Source organism: Enhydra lutris, unplaced genomic scaffold (assembly GCF_002288905.1).
Source record: "Enhydra lutris kenyoni isolate GAN:26980312 unplaced genomic scaffold, ASM228890v2 scaffoldscaffold1, whole genome shotgun sequence".
Classification (NCBI taxonomy): Eukaryota; Metazoa; Chordata; class Mammalia; order Carnivora; family Mustelidae; genus Enhydra; species Enhydra lutris.
The window spans coordinates 14,512,097-14,527,510 of NW_019154085.1; the positions used below are offsets into that span (position 1 = coordinate 14,512,097).

The window sequence follows — 15,414 nt, forward strand, 5'->3', positions numbered from 1 at the left end:
CATCCTGGGATCGAGTCCCACATCGGGCTCCTTGCTCATCAGGGAGCCTGCTTCTCCCTCTGCCTCTGCCTGCCATTCTGTCTGCCTGTGCTTGCTCTCTCTCCCTCTCTCTCTCTCTGACAAATAAATAAATAAAATCTTTAAAAAAAAATATTTAAAAAAAAAAATAAATAAATAAAATGGAAAGTAAGTATTCTTCTCGATGGCCCCTTATTAACAGTTTTTTTGGATATTCTTACAGAATTTTTGTATATGATACACTCCTGCACACATACCCCACATGCATCCTGTATTTTATTTTTTATTCATTTATATTTAAGATTTGATTTATTTATTTGTCAGAGAGAGGAGGAGAGAGAGAGAACACATGTGTACAGCCAGGGGGAGTGGCAGGCAGAGGCAGAAGCAGACTCCCTGTGGAGTAAGGAGCCGGATGTGGGACTCGATCTCAGGACCCTGGGATAGTGACCTGAGCCAAAGGCAGAAGCTTAACTGACTGAGCCACCCAGGTGTTCCTTCATACATATGTTCTATAAATTTTTGGCAAATTTCATACTGTTTACAGAATTACATGTTTTTATTGTTGAACTTGGAGTGTTTTCTCTACATAGAGCCATTTCTCTTTTGAAGAGACTATTTTTAACTTTTATTTTTAGGTATAAACAATTTATATAGAATAGAACTCACTCATTTTATTGAGGGTGTATTTTATATGTAGATATACATGATTTAATAAATTTAATTGAATACATAAACTAGGAGGTCATAGGTATATCTAGATTAATACTTGAAATTTTTTATTTTTTATAAAATATGTATGATGTACCAGGGATGGTTCTAAATGCTATGCATAAAATTTTTTTTTTTAAACAGTCTTCATAGGAGATCTTAAGCAGAGTATCATAATTATCCCCTTTTTACAGATGGGGAAACTGAAAGTACAGAGATGTAAATAATGTGCAAAATAATATATCTGGTAAATGATAGACCAGGGTTGTTTTTTTTTTTTTAAAGATTTAATTTATTTATTTGACAGAGCAAGATCATAAGTAGGCAGAGAAGCAGGCAGAGAGAGAGAGGAGGAAGCAGGCTCCCTGCCAAGCAGAGAACCCGATGCGGGACTCAATCCCAGGACCCTGAGATCATGACCTGAGCCAAAGGCAGAGGCTCAACCCACTGAGCCACCCAGGCGCCCTAGACCAGGGTTTTTAATCCACACACTGTGGTGGACAGAGCCTCTGTTTTAACCACTGTATTCTACTGACTCTTTCTAGGAGCAATAGAAAAAATAGGAAATAAAGGCTGGGCACATTTGGAGGAGTGTTTAAATGCCAGGTTAAGATTATAGATTTTATTCAGTGTGTATTATGGAATCATTGGAAACTTCTGAGGGAATGAGTAACCTGACCAGATGGTAGCGGAGTGTAGGATGGAGGGAGTGGGGAGAAACCTAAGGCAGACGAGTTTTGTGTAGTAGTTCAAGAAGTGATGGAAAGCTGAAATTAGGACCATAGTAATTGGTGTGGGAAGGAAGGAATGACTGGAAATATATTGTCTTGGTAAATGTTACAGTTTTTGTTGGGAGGGTGGAGAGGAGAGGGTCAAGTGTTTTCGGGAGGCCAAGAGTGCTTCTACCTCAGGGCATTTTCACCTTGTTCTCTCCAGCATCGCTCCTCAGATGCCCTTGTCTCTCTCCTGTGTCTGTTCCTAAGGTCTTTACTCACATGTCACCTTACCAGAAAGGCTTTCCCTAACTTCTGTATAAAATGGCAACCCCTCAGGGGTGCTTGGGTGGTATAGTCTGTTAAGCATCTGACTCTTGGTTTCAGCTGAGGGCCCTGATCTCAAGGTCATGATCTCAGGATCGCGAGGTCCAGCTCACATCAGGCTCTGCATAGAGTCTGCTTAAGACTCTCCCTCTTCTTCTGGCCCCTGCACACTGTTGTTTCTCTCTTTAAAACAAATAAGTCTTTTTTTAAAAATGGCGACCCCTTGCAGCATGCTCCCTAACTCCTTCACCCCACTTTGTTTTTCTCTGTTGTTAGTATCTAACATATTTGTTGACTTAATGGTCTACTTTCCCTGTTAGAGTATGTTTTCCAAAAGCAGGGACCTTTCTCTTTTCTTCATTCATGTATCTGTAATAGATGCTTAGTAAATATTTATCGAATGAATGCTGTTGAAGGTAGACAAAATAGTATGAATAGAGAAGGCAATAGAAATGATAGGTTCAGAATTGCTTGTGTATTGCTCTAAACATACGGTAGGCAGTTCTAAATTTACATCTCATGCAAAGGAGAGAGAGAACTAATGGTATGGATGTTAATAAGTACAACATGTGTTTACTGAATGATATTAAAATTCTAAAGTACCTTTTGAAATAGGAAGCTTAAGTTCTTTTTACTTTTTGTATTTTATTCCTTTATTGTCACTCTTTGAAGACTGCTGTTAGCAAGTATTTATTAGTTGCAGATGGATTTATTTTAATTTGGGCTGGGGTTTTTTTGTTTGTTTTCAAGAAAAGTGAAAGACAACAATGGGAGCCCAGAAAAGAGCTATGGCATATTTATGAACTGAAGTAGCATAAAATTTGTTTACAGTTGGCTGGTGGTGTATATGTGATAGGGCTAAGTCCTTGTTTCACCACAAAGCATTTCCTCTTACTGCTTGTTTTGGACTTGATTTTGGTATAAAAAAAAGTTGCTAGTGCCAGCTTCAGAGTGATGAATTAAAGGCCAATCATTCCTTCGTAAAGTTTTTTCTTTATTTCTTTCCCTTCTTAAGAACTTTCGTTAAAGGATCATGTCTAACTTTTTGCTTTCTATTCATGCCTCAGACTATCCAGTGTGACTTCTGCCTGTTGGCTTTATTGAAATGGCTTTTGACTTTTGAAGGGAATGCAGTATCCTCTACATGCTAGGAATTTTATGTATTTTTTTCTTCTTAATCCTCACAGCGATCCAGAGGCAGTATCTTTCTCAAACTTCTCTTTCTTTGCAGGACCCTGGAATATTCCTGTTTCTAGGGTTTCAATCAGTCCTTGTTTCTCTTACGCGTCATCAGCTGTTTGTTTACCAATAGCTTTTTACACAGATTACTTCCAAATTTGTCCTTCTGGCATAGAACTCCAGACACACTCTGTAGACCCATTAATGTGTAAAACATTCTATACCTATATGAAACTTAGTGGGGGTGAAATTGAACTAATTGTATTCTGGTTGCCCAAACCTGAAATTTTGGAAGTCATAATAATGGTAGATGCTGTTCACTGTGCATAAGCTTTGTCATTTAGTCCTCATAACATCCCTGTTTATTTTACAGATCCATTAAGAGAGGTTCAGAACAGTTAAGTAACTTAACGAGGTGACAGTATAGCTGATGGAGTTGGATTTGAACAAGGTCGGGATAGTTTCAGATTACATATTTTTTCTAATCTGCTGCACTTCTGTTCTGCTCCTTTCATCATGAACATAGTGCACATAGACACCCCTAAGAGGACTCAGTACTATGGTCTCTTGAAATGCTCAGGAATATTTCATGTCTTGATTCTACTTGCCTTGCTCACTTGGATTATTTTAATAGCCACTTGATATATTTTTCTGACTTAGTTTATTCTCCATCCATACTGCTGCCTAAAAATTTTTTCTAAAATACAAATCTGATTATGTCATTTCCCTCACAAAATCCAAAATCTGGGGTGCCTGGGTGGCTCAGTTGGTTAAGCTTCCAACTCTTGATTTTGGCTCAGGTCATGGTCTCAGGGTTGTGAACCCAGGCCCTGGGTCGGGCCCCGCACTGGGTTTGGAGCCTGTTTAAGATTCTTTCTCTCTCTCTGGGATGCCTATTAAGCATCTACCTTTGGCTCAGGTCATGATCCCGGGGTCCTGGGACCGAGTCCTATATCAGGTTCCTTGCTCAGCAAGGAGCCTGCCTCTCCCTCTGCCTCCTGTTCCCTCTGCTTGTGCTGTCTCTCTCTGACAAATAAATAAATAAAATCTTAAAAAAAAAAAAAGATTCTTTCTCTCCCTCTCCCTTTGTGACCCCTCCCCTCTCCCCACCCCTGTGTGCATGTGCGGGTGCTCTCTCTCTTAAAAAAAAAAAAAAAAAGAAAAAAGAAATTCAAGGTCAAGTGGCTTTTGCAATAATCCAAGTGAGCAAGGCAAGACCTTTTCTAGCCAATTCATGGTCATATTGCATCATTCTTTTGTTTCAGCCATTATAAAGTACATGTAGTTATTAGAGCTATATTTCACTTTTTTTTTTCTTTTGTCATGTCCTTTTCTATTGGCATGACTTTGGAACCAGGCAGTGAATGCAGGTTGTAAAACTTTTGTTGATCATGATAGAGAAGTTTCTTTAAGCAGACTATAAATTTGGGCTTTGAAGAACGTCCAAGTGAGGGCTCAAAAGGAAATGAGAAATGTATTGTTGAAAACTGAAGGAAGAGTGTTTCTTGTTCTGCTGTGGCAGAAATCTTAGCAACACTCTTGCCTTCAGTAGGATGGAGAGTAGGAAATGTGCCTAATGAACTAGGTGATCTATGGATCTGTGGAGATTTCTAAGCAAAATGTTGAAGGATTTTTAAGCAAAAATGTGGAAGAGATTTCTTCTTGCTGCTTTTAGTAAAATGTGAGGTCTCTGTGAGTCTTCCTCTTAACACTGTGGACATAACCACTCTTCTAGTATTTGTCATACTATGTTGTATGTCCTTAATTACCTGTATTTCTTAAGTAGGCTGTGAGTCCTGTGACAGACCTTTTAATATAGTCATGTAGATCTTGCTCAGAGTCCAGTTTTAGAGAGATTTACACTCAAACCTTGGCTCTGTCTCTTACTTTGTAATGGTGACAAGTTATTTAATTTTTCTAAACCTCTATTTCCTCATCTGGAGAACGGGATTAATGATGATAAACTCCTAAAGATTATGCATTTTGACTTTCACACTCACCACTATGTCACCAGTACCTAGAAAGAGTCTAGTAATAGGTGTTTAATAAAGATTTATTGAATTAATGAACTGAATAATCTCTGCCTCAGAGTGTTAAAATGAGGTAATGCATGGAAAGCAATTAGCACAATGCCTGATATGTATTAATTGCTCAGTGTTAGCTGTATTTAGGTATTTTTTCCTCATTATTTTTATTTTCATCTTTATCCTCATTTATATAGTTCCATGTGCATCAAAACTATTCTGTGAATAAAATAACTCATTAAGCAAAAGATTTTATAGTTCTGGATAATAGCTCAGGAATAACTTGATGTGATTATTTGCACATGAAGAGATTTCTGCTTCTGGCCCTGAGGAGAAATCATCTCTGAACTTAACTTCCTATGGTAAACAGTGAGAAAATTGGACAAAAGACATCATATAGCTGTTTTTAGATATTGGACAACAAGCAGTGTGGGAATGTGATTCGTGAGAAAAGGGGAACAAGTAAGATGAGTGCTATTAATTTCCCTGGATTTCTGCTAGAAGACAGATTTCAGAGCATAGTGCAGGCAGGGGAAGTCTTGTCAGTCCATTATGTCTGGTTGAATTGATGAGATAGAGATTGTAGTTCAGAGAGTTTGAAGTGGCTGAAAATTGCTAGACACAACTTCAGAGAAGAGGAAGCCATGTAGCGAAAGAGTTCTAGAGATCTGCATAGGGGCTTCCTTTAGCTGTTGTTAAAGCAGTATGTAGAATGTGTGTATGTACAGTAAAACTCCATGAGCCTGGACAAGGATTGACTGGGGAGCTGTAAATTGAATAATTCCCAGAGCTGAGGAACTGCTCATGCACTTAGTAGATAGAATGGTGAGACCTTCCCCCCGCCACCCCCTCCCCCCACTGCCTTTTATCACCCAGGATGTTCAGTAGAGATCCCAAAAGAACCATGCCTTTGTAGTAAGGCTAACCTAGATGAGAATAAAATCTACCCTCAGTCTGTTCTAAAACTTAAAAACAAACTTCAAAGATGAAGCCGATCCACAGGTTACTTAATTGACTTTCAGAACAAAGCCCAACAACCTTTAAAGGAAGATAACAAAATCCAGACACTTAAAAGTGTATCATTGTGTATAACATCCAATAAAAAAAATTACTAGAATCAGGAAAACATGAACTCCGGGAGAAGACTTAAAGACTAAGATAACAAAGACAATAGAATTAGCAGACAAAAACTGTAGAATGGGCCTTATAAATATGCTCAGAGATTTAAAGGAAAACAGTGTAATGAGAAGGAGAAGTAAATTTTAAAAAGAATGAATAGAATTTGTACAGGTGAGAAATATTAAGTGAAATGAAAAAAATCACTGATTGGGATTAACAGCAGTTTTTTATCTGATGAAGGAAAGATTAGTGAACCTGAAGACAGCAGTAGAAACTATCCAAAAATTAAACAGAGAAAAGAAAGATATAAATAAATGAACAGAGTTTTTGTGATCTGTGGTATATTATGGGTATAATTTTACTCCAGAAGTAACAGGGAGAGGGGAAATAGTTTAAAGAAATAGTGACTGAAAATTTCCCAACTTTATAGAGATTATAAACCTACTGATCCATGGGTTCAATATCCCAAGCAGAATAAACACAAAGACCAGACTGAGACACATCTCAATCAAATGGCTGAAAACTAGTGTTAGAGAAAAAGTTTAAAGCAGCTAGAGAAAAATGACGTTTTGTGTACAGAGGGATAAAACATGACAAATTTATTCTTAGAAGTAATACATGACAACATAATGTAAGGACATGTTTTTTTTTAACTTGAACTTGAATTTGACATACCATGTTATGTTAGTTTCAGGTCTACAACATAGTGATTCAAGAATTCTAAAGAGTGCTCACCATGACTCCTATTCTCATTTTAAAATTTATGTTAACAATACATAACATTTGGTTTTTTACTATTACATTTAAAAATATATGAAACTACAAAGACCTGAAATTTATATTGAATGCAAGTAAGACAATATTGAAAATTGCTTCAAAAAACATCAAGAAAATAAAAAGGCACACCTCAGACTAGGCAAAAATCTTCACCTACATATAGGTGACAAAGGACTTGTGTCCAGAATGCAGGCATACCTCGGAGATATTGCAGGTTTGGTTCCAGACTGCCACTATAAAGTGAATGTTGCAATAAAATGAGTCAAATTCGTTTTTAAATTTCGCAATGCATATAAAAGTTAACATTATACTACACTGTAGCGTATTAAGTGTGCAATAGCATTATGTCAAAAACAAAAACAAGGTATATACCTTAATTGAAAAATGCTAACCATCACGTGAGCTTTCAGCTAGTCATCTTTTGCTGGCGGAGGGTTTTGCTGTGATGTTAATAGCTGCTGACTGACCAGGGTGTGGTTGCTGAAAGTGGGGGGCGGCTGTGGAAATGTCTTAAAGTGAGGCAACAGTGAAATTTGCCACACTGATTGACTTTTCCTTTCATGAATGATTTCTCTATAGCATGTGATGCTTTTTGATAGCAATTTTACCCAGAACTTTTTTCCAGAATTCAGGTTAAACCCTGCTGCTTTACCAAGTTAATGTAATTAATATTCTAAATCTTTTGTCATCATTTCAACAGTCTTCATACATAGCATCTTCACCAGAAATAGATTTCATTTCAAGAAACTACTTTCTTTGCTCATCTGTAAGAATCAACTCCTCATCTGTTCAAGTTTTATCATAAAACTGTAGCACCAATCTTCAGACTCCCCTTCTGAGTTTTGCTGTTTCTGCCATATCTGTAGTTACTTCTGCCACTCAAGTCTTGAATCCCTCAGTCATCCATAAGGTTGGGATCCATGTCTTCCAAACGCCCCTTCATGTTGATATTTGGACGTCTTCCCCCAAATCATAAATGTTCTTACTGGTATCTAGAATGGTGAATCCTTACCAGAGGTTTTCAATTTTACTTTGCCCACATCCATCCAAGGAATCACCATCTAAGCAGCTACAGTCTTATGAAATGTATTTTTTTTTAAGATTTTTATTTATTTATTTGAGAGAGAGAGAGATCACAAGTAGGCAGAGAGGCAGGCAGAGAGAGAGAGAGAGAGAGAGAGAGAGAGAGAGGGAAGCAGCCTCCCCGCCGAGCAGAGAGCCTAATGCAGGCCCCGATCCCAGGACCCTGAGATCATGAGCTGAGCCGAAGGCAGAGGCTTAACCCACCGAGCCACCCAGGCGCCCATGAAATGTATTTCTTAAATAAGACGAGTCAAAATGACTCCTTATCCATGGGCTGTAGAATGGATCTTGTGTTAGCAGGCACGAAAATGTTGATCTGACTGTATGTGTACCTCCATCAGAACTCTTGGGTTACCAGGTGCATTATCAGTGAGCAGTAATATTTGGAAAGGAATCTTTTTTTCCTGATGAGTAGGTTTCAACAGTGGGCTTAAAATATTCAGTAAACCATGTTGTAAACAGATATGCTGTCATCCAGGTTCTGTTCTTCCATTTATAAAGCGTAGGCAGAGTAGATTTAGCATAATTCTTAAGGGCCCAAGAATTTTCAGAATGCTCAATGAGCATTGGCTTTACCCTGGTTACCAGCTGTATTAATCCCTAACAGAACAGTTAGTCTCTCATTTGAAGACTTAAAGCCAGGCATTGACTTCTCTCTAGCCATGAAAGTCCTAGATGACATTTTTTTCCTATATAAAGCTGTTTCATCTACATGAAGAATCTGTTGTTTGGTATTGGCAATCCTCTTTTAATTATTTTAGCTGGGTCTTCTGGATAACTTTGTATAGCTTCTATATCAGTACTTGCTGCTTCATCTTGTACTGTTATGTTATAGAGATGGTTTTTTCTTTTTTTCCTAAACATTATTTTTATTTATTTTTTTAAAGCAGGCTCCGTGCCCAACATGGGGCTCAAACTGACAGCCCTGAGTTCAAGAGTCACATGCTCTACTGACTGAGCCAGCCAGGGGCCCCAAGGTGGCTTATTTTCTTAAACCTCATGAACCAACCTCTGCTAGTTTCTACAGCTTCCTCACCTCTCTCAGTGTTCATAGAATTGAAGAGAGTTAGGGCCTTGCTCTGGATTAGGTTTTGACTTAAGGGAATGTTGTGCCTGGTTCGATCTTCTATCCAGACCACTAAAACTTTGTCCATATCAGTAATAATGTTGTTTGGCTTTCTTCCCATTCATATGTTCACTGAATTGAAATTTTCTTTTTTTAGTATTTTATTTATTTATTTGACACAGAGAAAGAGATAACGAGGGGGAGAGAGAGAAAGTGTGTGTGTAAGAAAGCACACAAGCAGGGAGAGCAGCCGGCAGAGGGAGAGGGTGAAACAGGCTCCCTTCCAGCTGGGGCTCAGTCAGGATCCTGGGATCAAGACCCCAGCCAAAGGAAGATGTTTGACCAGCTGAACCACCCAGGCACCCCTGGAGTAAACTTTTAATTTTCTTCTAGAACTTTTCCTTTGCATTCACAACTTGGATAACTGTTTAGTACGAGAGTGCTGGCTTTTGGCCTTTCTTGGCTTTGGACACACCTTCCTCCCTAAGCTTAGTCATTTCTAGCTTTTGATTGAAAGTGAGGGATGTGTGATTCTTTTTTTCATTTGATCACACTGTAGGGTTATTAATTGGTTTAAGTTCGATATTGTTGTGTCCCAGGGAATAGGGAGCTCAAGGAGAGGGAGAGAAAAGGGGGGGGACCTGCTGGTTAGTGCAGTGATCAGAACACACAGCATTTATCAACTAAGTTTACCATCTTATATAGGTGTGGTTTGTGGTACCCCAAAGTGATTACAGGAATAATAACAAGGATCACTGATCACAGATACCATAACAAATATAATAATGAAAATTTGAAATACTGCAAGAATTATCAAAATGTGACACAAAGACATGAAGTGAGCAAATGCTGTTCAAAAAATGGTACAGAGGGGCGCCTGGGTGGCTCAGTGGTTAAAGCCTCTGCTCGGGTCGTGATCTCAGGGTCCTGGGATCGAGTCCTGTATCAGGCTCTCTGCTCAGCAGGGAGCCTGCCTCCTCCTCCTCTCTCTCTCTCTGCCTGCCTCTCTGCCTACTCGTGATCTGTCTGTCAAATAAATAAATTTAAAAAAAAAATTAAAAAAAAAATAAATGGTACAGATAGACTTACTCAATTCAGGGTTGCCACAAACCCTTAATTCGTAGAAAATGCAGTATCTGTCAAGTGCATTAAAGTGAAGCACAATAAAATTAGATATGCTGGTATTTCTTTCCATAGACATTTTGAGGGATGGGGAGTATGGGTGTGTGCGTGTGTGTGTGTGTGTGTGTGTGTAGGAGGAAGTTTAGACAGTGGATGAAAAGGCATATACTTCATAGGAATTTAATCAGACTATGCATATTTAATATAAAATTGACTACATTTTACTTGAAATTAATGAGAAAAGGAAGCTAAAATGAAACTGAAGCAACTCCTTTAATTTAAATATTTCTTCCACAGAAGAAAAGATCTCTATAAAATTAAGAAAAGAGAGATCAGGGGGCGCCTGGGTGGCTCAGTGGGTTAAGCCTCTGCTTTCGGCTCAGGTCACGATCTCAGGGTCCTGGGATCGAGCCCCGCATCGGGCTCTCTGCTCGGCAGTGAGCCTGCTTCCCCCTCTCTCTGCCTGCCTCTCTGCCTACTTGTGATCTCTCTCTCTGTCAAATGAATGAATAAAATCTTTAAAAAAAAAAAAAAAAAAAAAAAAAGAGAGATCAGGAGTAATATTTTTAAAATACTGCTAATGTATAAAAATATAAATTGCCAGTAAAATACGAATATTTTATAACTCAATAATTGAAATGCAAATAAAATGGTATTTTTCATCTTTGTCAGAAATTGATGAAGTACACTGCAGAATATGGGCAAATAAGTATTCTTAGGAGGGCAAAATACTTTCTGGTGGAAAGCAGTGTGGCAGTCCTTAACATTTTAACCTATGTATGTCCTTGGATATACAATTTGATGTCTAGAAATTTTTTTCACCGACATAATTAACTGTAAAAAGATATATATTTGCCTCTGGAAATGTCCATCATTTATGGGATTAAGTCAAGGTATATCTATTCCGTAGGACCATATACAGCTATTAAAAATGGTAATGTAGGGACTCCTGGGTGCCTCAGTTGGTTAAGCGGCTGCCTTCGGCTCAGGTCATGATCCCAGCGTCCTGGGATCGAGTCCCACATCGGGCTCCTTGCTTGGTAGGGAGCCTGCTTCTCCCTCTGACTCTGCTGCCTCTCTGCCTGTGCGCATTCTCTCTCTCTCTCTCTCTCTCTGGCAAATAAATAAATAAATAAATGAATAATCTTATTTAAAAAATGGTAATGTATTGTAGATTTATATTTATTGCAATGGAAATAGGTCTTCAACAAGCCCATTTTATTTGTCAGCAGTAAGTAATATCACACCTAATGGGGCCTCATTTACATAAAATTGTGTGGGTGAGTGCTAGAGAAATTTCTGCAAGAAATACTCATTAAAATGGTTATCTCTGAGTGGTGGCCTTTTGGGATTACTTTTATTTGTACTGTTAGGTTTCTTTATGAGGCGTATTTATAATTTTTATACTTGAAAAAGAGATCTCCCCCCGCTTCTGAGCAAATATGAATACAGCCTTTTAAGCCAGTACCTGATTAAGTTCTATAAATACCTAAATCTAACAAGGGCTGTAGAATGTGTTAATTTAATACCTAGGGGCTGTGGTTTGGGACACTCTACTGTTGTCGTTTTGAAGTCACTCAGGAACCTGTAGAACTGGTCGCAGATAGTTGGGGAGTTCTGAACTCCAGAGCCCAAGGCGCCTACTGCTGTTTTTAGTGCCACACCCTGCTGTGGTTAACTTCTTTAAAGACTTGATTGTTAAAAAAACAAAGTCAAGTTTGAAGCTTTGTTTTGTTTTGATTTACTCCCCCCTACCCAGCTTTATTGACATAAAATTGACAAAGTGGTAAGATACTTAAAGTGCATACCTGATGATTTGATAAACCTGTACAGTGTGAAAGGATTCCTCCAATCTGTTTAATTCATGTGTCCATCACCTCACATACGTCTCTTTCGGTTCTGCACTCAGCAAAGTTTAATTGTGCGGTGCAGCTAATCAGCCCTGACACCATGTTACATGTGAGGTCTTCAGACCTTGTTTATGGTATAGCTGGAAAGTTTGTACCCTTTCATCAACCTCTCCCTATTTTCCAATGACCTGGCAATCGCTTTTCTATGAGTTCCACCTTTTTTTTTTTTTTTTTTTAAGATTTGCATGTAATTAGTACCAGGCAGTATTTGATTCAGTTGCTTTACTTTGGATTAATATGAGTATTGTAGTTTATTATGCACACTTGCCCTTGTTGATGAAGAATAGTAACATTAGAAGTCATTCTGTTCTCTGCATTTTATCAGGTACTGTCTTAATCATTGGGATGGAGGGGAAGGAGAGTTCCTGCTCTCCAAAATCTCATTCTCTGTTGGAACATTCAAGGGACTACTTCTGTGAACCATGCTGTGGCAACACACAGTAGGTCTCTTCTGACTTAGAAGTTGGTGTGTTTCTTGGGCTTGGGTAGCTGTTCAAGGAAGATTTTCCAGAGGAAATACCTGAACTGAGTTTTGAATTGCAGTTTAGACAGCCGAACTGAAGTTTGAAAGGTTAAACATGGATTAGCCAAACCAAAGAAAGGGATATCTAGGGAAATCTAAGTAGAGACAAAGGCGAGGAGGCGTGCAAGGACATGGCACTTGTTGGGAACTGCAGGTCATTCAGCAGGTAGGGATTGAGTTGGTACAGGCAGTGGAGGGAGACTGGAGAGGCCTGATCAAGAAGGGTCTTGTCAGCTGTCAGAGAGGTTCTTTCTCAGAACTTCCTCGTAAATACAGCCTTTGTTCAGGTAGGATGGGAATCTTTGAGTCATTTTGACTCTTGAGGCTCCCTCCCCTCCCTTAAACTCCACCATAATTAAGCACCAAATCCTGTCGATTTTGGAAACTTAGATTGAAATGTAATAATGACAAGCTAAATGTAGACTGTGCTCTTTACAGCAGACTATAACTTAGTCTTTTTAATTTCTAGGGCTTTGCACTGGCTCACAGACCTTTAGTAAATGTTCAAATGAATGAGTTACAGGAAGGGAGTTCCAAAGAGAGAATGTTTAGTATATTCACATGTGACCATGTATAATTTTTCTTATCTCCCATTTCATTATGGAAAATTTAATAATCTTAGGAGGCCTAGTTGAAAAGTCAACCCTTGGATAATTAAAAATCTTCAAAATGGAATCAGACCCATTAGTAAGGACTGTTTGATTAGTGTACTGGTGGGTAACTGAAGCAGCATCACAGGAGGGAAATAAGTACCAGACAGTCTGGCAATTTCATTTTGATGAATATACCCCAGTTTACAGAGTATATGTGTCTTTTTTTCCCCTCCCCCAGCTGAGAACAATCTTCTTGTGACCATTCCAGTAGAGATTAATTTTTTAGTTTAAGGAAAATCGTGAGCATGTACATTTATTGCTTTTTACTTGTCATAATGTGAGAACGTGCTTTCTTGAACTTATGGATCTGTACTCTGTTTTCTGTTTATTATAAAAGGAGGACTACAGAGAGATGGTTAGCATTTGCAACAATTAGGCATTGTTTTAGTGAAATAATTGTGCCATTTGGAAGCAAATTATGTATCTGAGGCATATCTGTGAAGCAGCTTTATGATTATCAACAACACAGCTGCTGTAACTATTACGTTAGTGGAATTGAATCTTTTGTTATATGGGTCAGGGAACCAGCAGCTGAACTTTTATACTTGTAACTATGCAAGATTCTTATTAAGACATAATGTATTACAAAGGGGGGTGGTCTCAAAGTGTTTTCATATATGGGCTTGAGAAGAGTAAGGTATTTGTTATATAGAACTAGAATGATAGCATTGTAATACAGTCCTACTTATGCATATATTTATATTTATTATTTTTAAAGTCTTTTCTTTCTGTAATTAATATTTTGAACCTTTTCTTTTTTTCTTCCTTGCCTGCTTGCTTGCTTTCTCTTTTTCCTTCCTTCTTTCCTTCCTTCCTTCCTTCCTTTCTCTCTCTTTTTCTTTTTCTTTCCGTTTAAAGCATAAATTAGCTAAGCCCATTTCCTTCCCCCATTAAAAAAAAAGAGATATAAAGGTGTTTTTTCTGTGTCACCTCTCACTTCCCATTACCTCTAATTTTTTTAGTTTTTATTTTTTGCTTACATCTAAATACATATCCTGTGTAGCTTGAAATGGAAAAGACTTTTGCATATGGCTTCAATGATAGCTCCTGTAGCCTGGTTAATATAGTTTCATTGTAACAAAATCTTCCTGAGATATGTGTCATATAGAGCTGATTAAAATGGAATTTTCCCGCAACTTTATCTTAACTGCCTTGTATCATTTTGAGTATAGGTGGTGTAATGGTAAGTATTTTGTGTGTTATACCTATTTAGTCTTAAAACCAAGATGAACATTTTAAAAATGGTTAGATATACATTTGTCTTATTTTCCGTTTTTCTGTAGAGATGATTACAGTTGTAACAAATAATACAAGTTTTGTATACTTTGCTCTGTCTCCCTCAATGATAACATTTTGTAGAACTGTAGTACAATATTACAGCCAGGATATGGATGTGTTGTACGATCTAGTCCTCTTAATTCGGATTTTTCGTTTGACTTGAACTCACTCGTGCATGTATATAATTCTTGCACTGTTTAATCTCCTCTGTATGTTTGTCCATCTATCACTGCAGTCAAGCTGAATAGCTCCTTATCACAAGGGTCTCTCTCGTTGCCCTGTTACAAGGCCTGCTTCTCTTCTGCTGCTTCATTTTCCCTCTCCTATCTCTAACTTTGGCCGCTACTAATCTTTAGTCCATTTCTAAAACTTTTTTCATTTCAGTATTGGTATATAAATGAAATCATAGAGTATGTAACCATTGGAGACTAACTGTTTTCACTCAGTCTAATTTCTTGGAGATTCATCCAAGTTTGTGTGAATCAGTAGCTTATTCACTTTTTTTTATATTTATTTCTACATCGTTTAAAACCTAGTTTCTACTTTGTTTCCTTCATAATCCATTTTTAAAATACATATATTTGTTTTAAATCTAGGTGACAAAACACGACCACCATCCTCAAGTCCCTCTAGTATTATCCGCCGGACTTCCTCTCTGGATACTCTGGCTGCTCCATACCTTGCAGGGCACTGGCCTCGTGATAGCCATGGGCAAGCTGCTCCTTGCATGCGGGACAAGGCTACACAGGTAGGTTTATTCACATTCTTATCCTGAAGTGTTTTAGCCTGAAACTGTTTCTCATAACATTATTTGTTTAATGCTGTGCTGAAATTCTTGAAACATTAGTGTGTATTAGAATAACCTGAGAAGCTTATCAAAAGTGCACGGGGCGCCTAGGTGGCTCAGTGGG

General features: G+C 38.1%; 1 protein-coding gene across 3 annotated transcripts in view; it reads left to right on the plus strand.

Annotated features, from left to right (window-relative positions):
- LOC111142788 (family with sequence similarity 117 member B) overlaps window positions 1–15,414 on the plus strand; it is an 82,386-nt gene that overhangs the window by 23,912 nt on the left and 43,060 nt on the right. For all 3 annotated transcript variants that reach the window (XM_022496109.1, XM_022496095.1, XM_022496103.1), the window contains exon 2: window positions 15,100–15,251. In XM_022496109.1, the coding sequence (XP_022351817.1) occupies window positions 15,100–15,251 (152 nt within the window). The remainder of the gene's footprint in view (window positions 1–15,099; window positions 15,252–15,414) is intronic.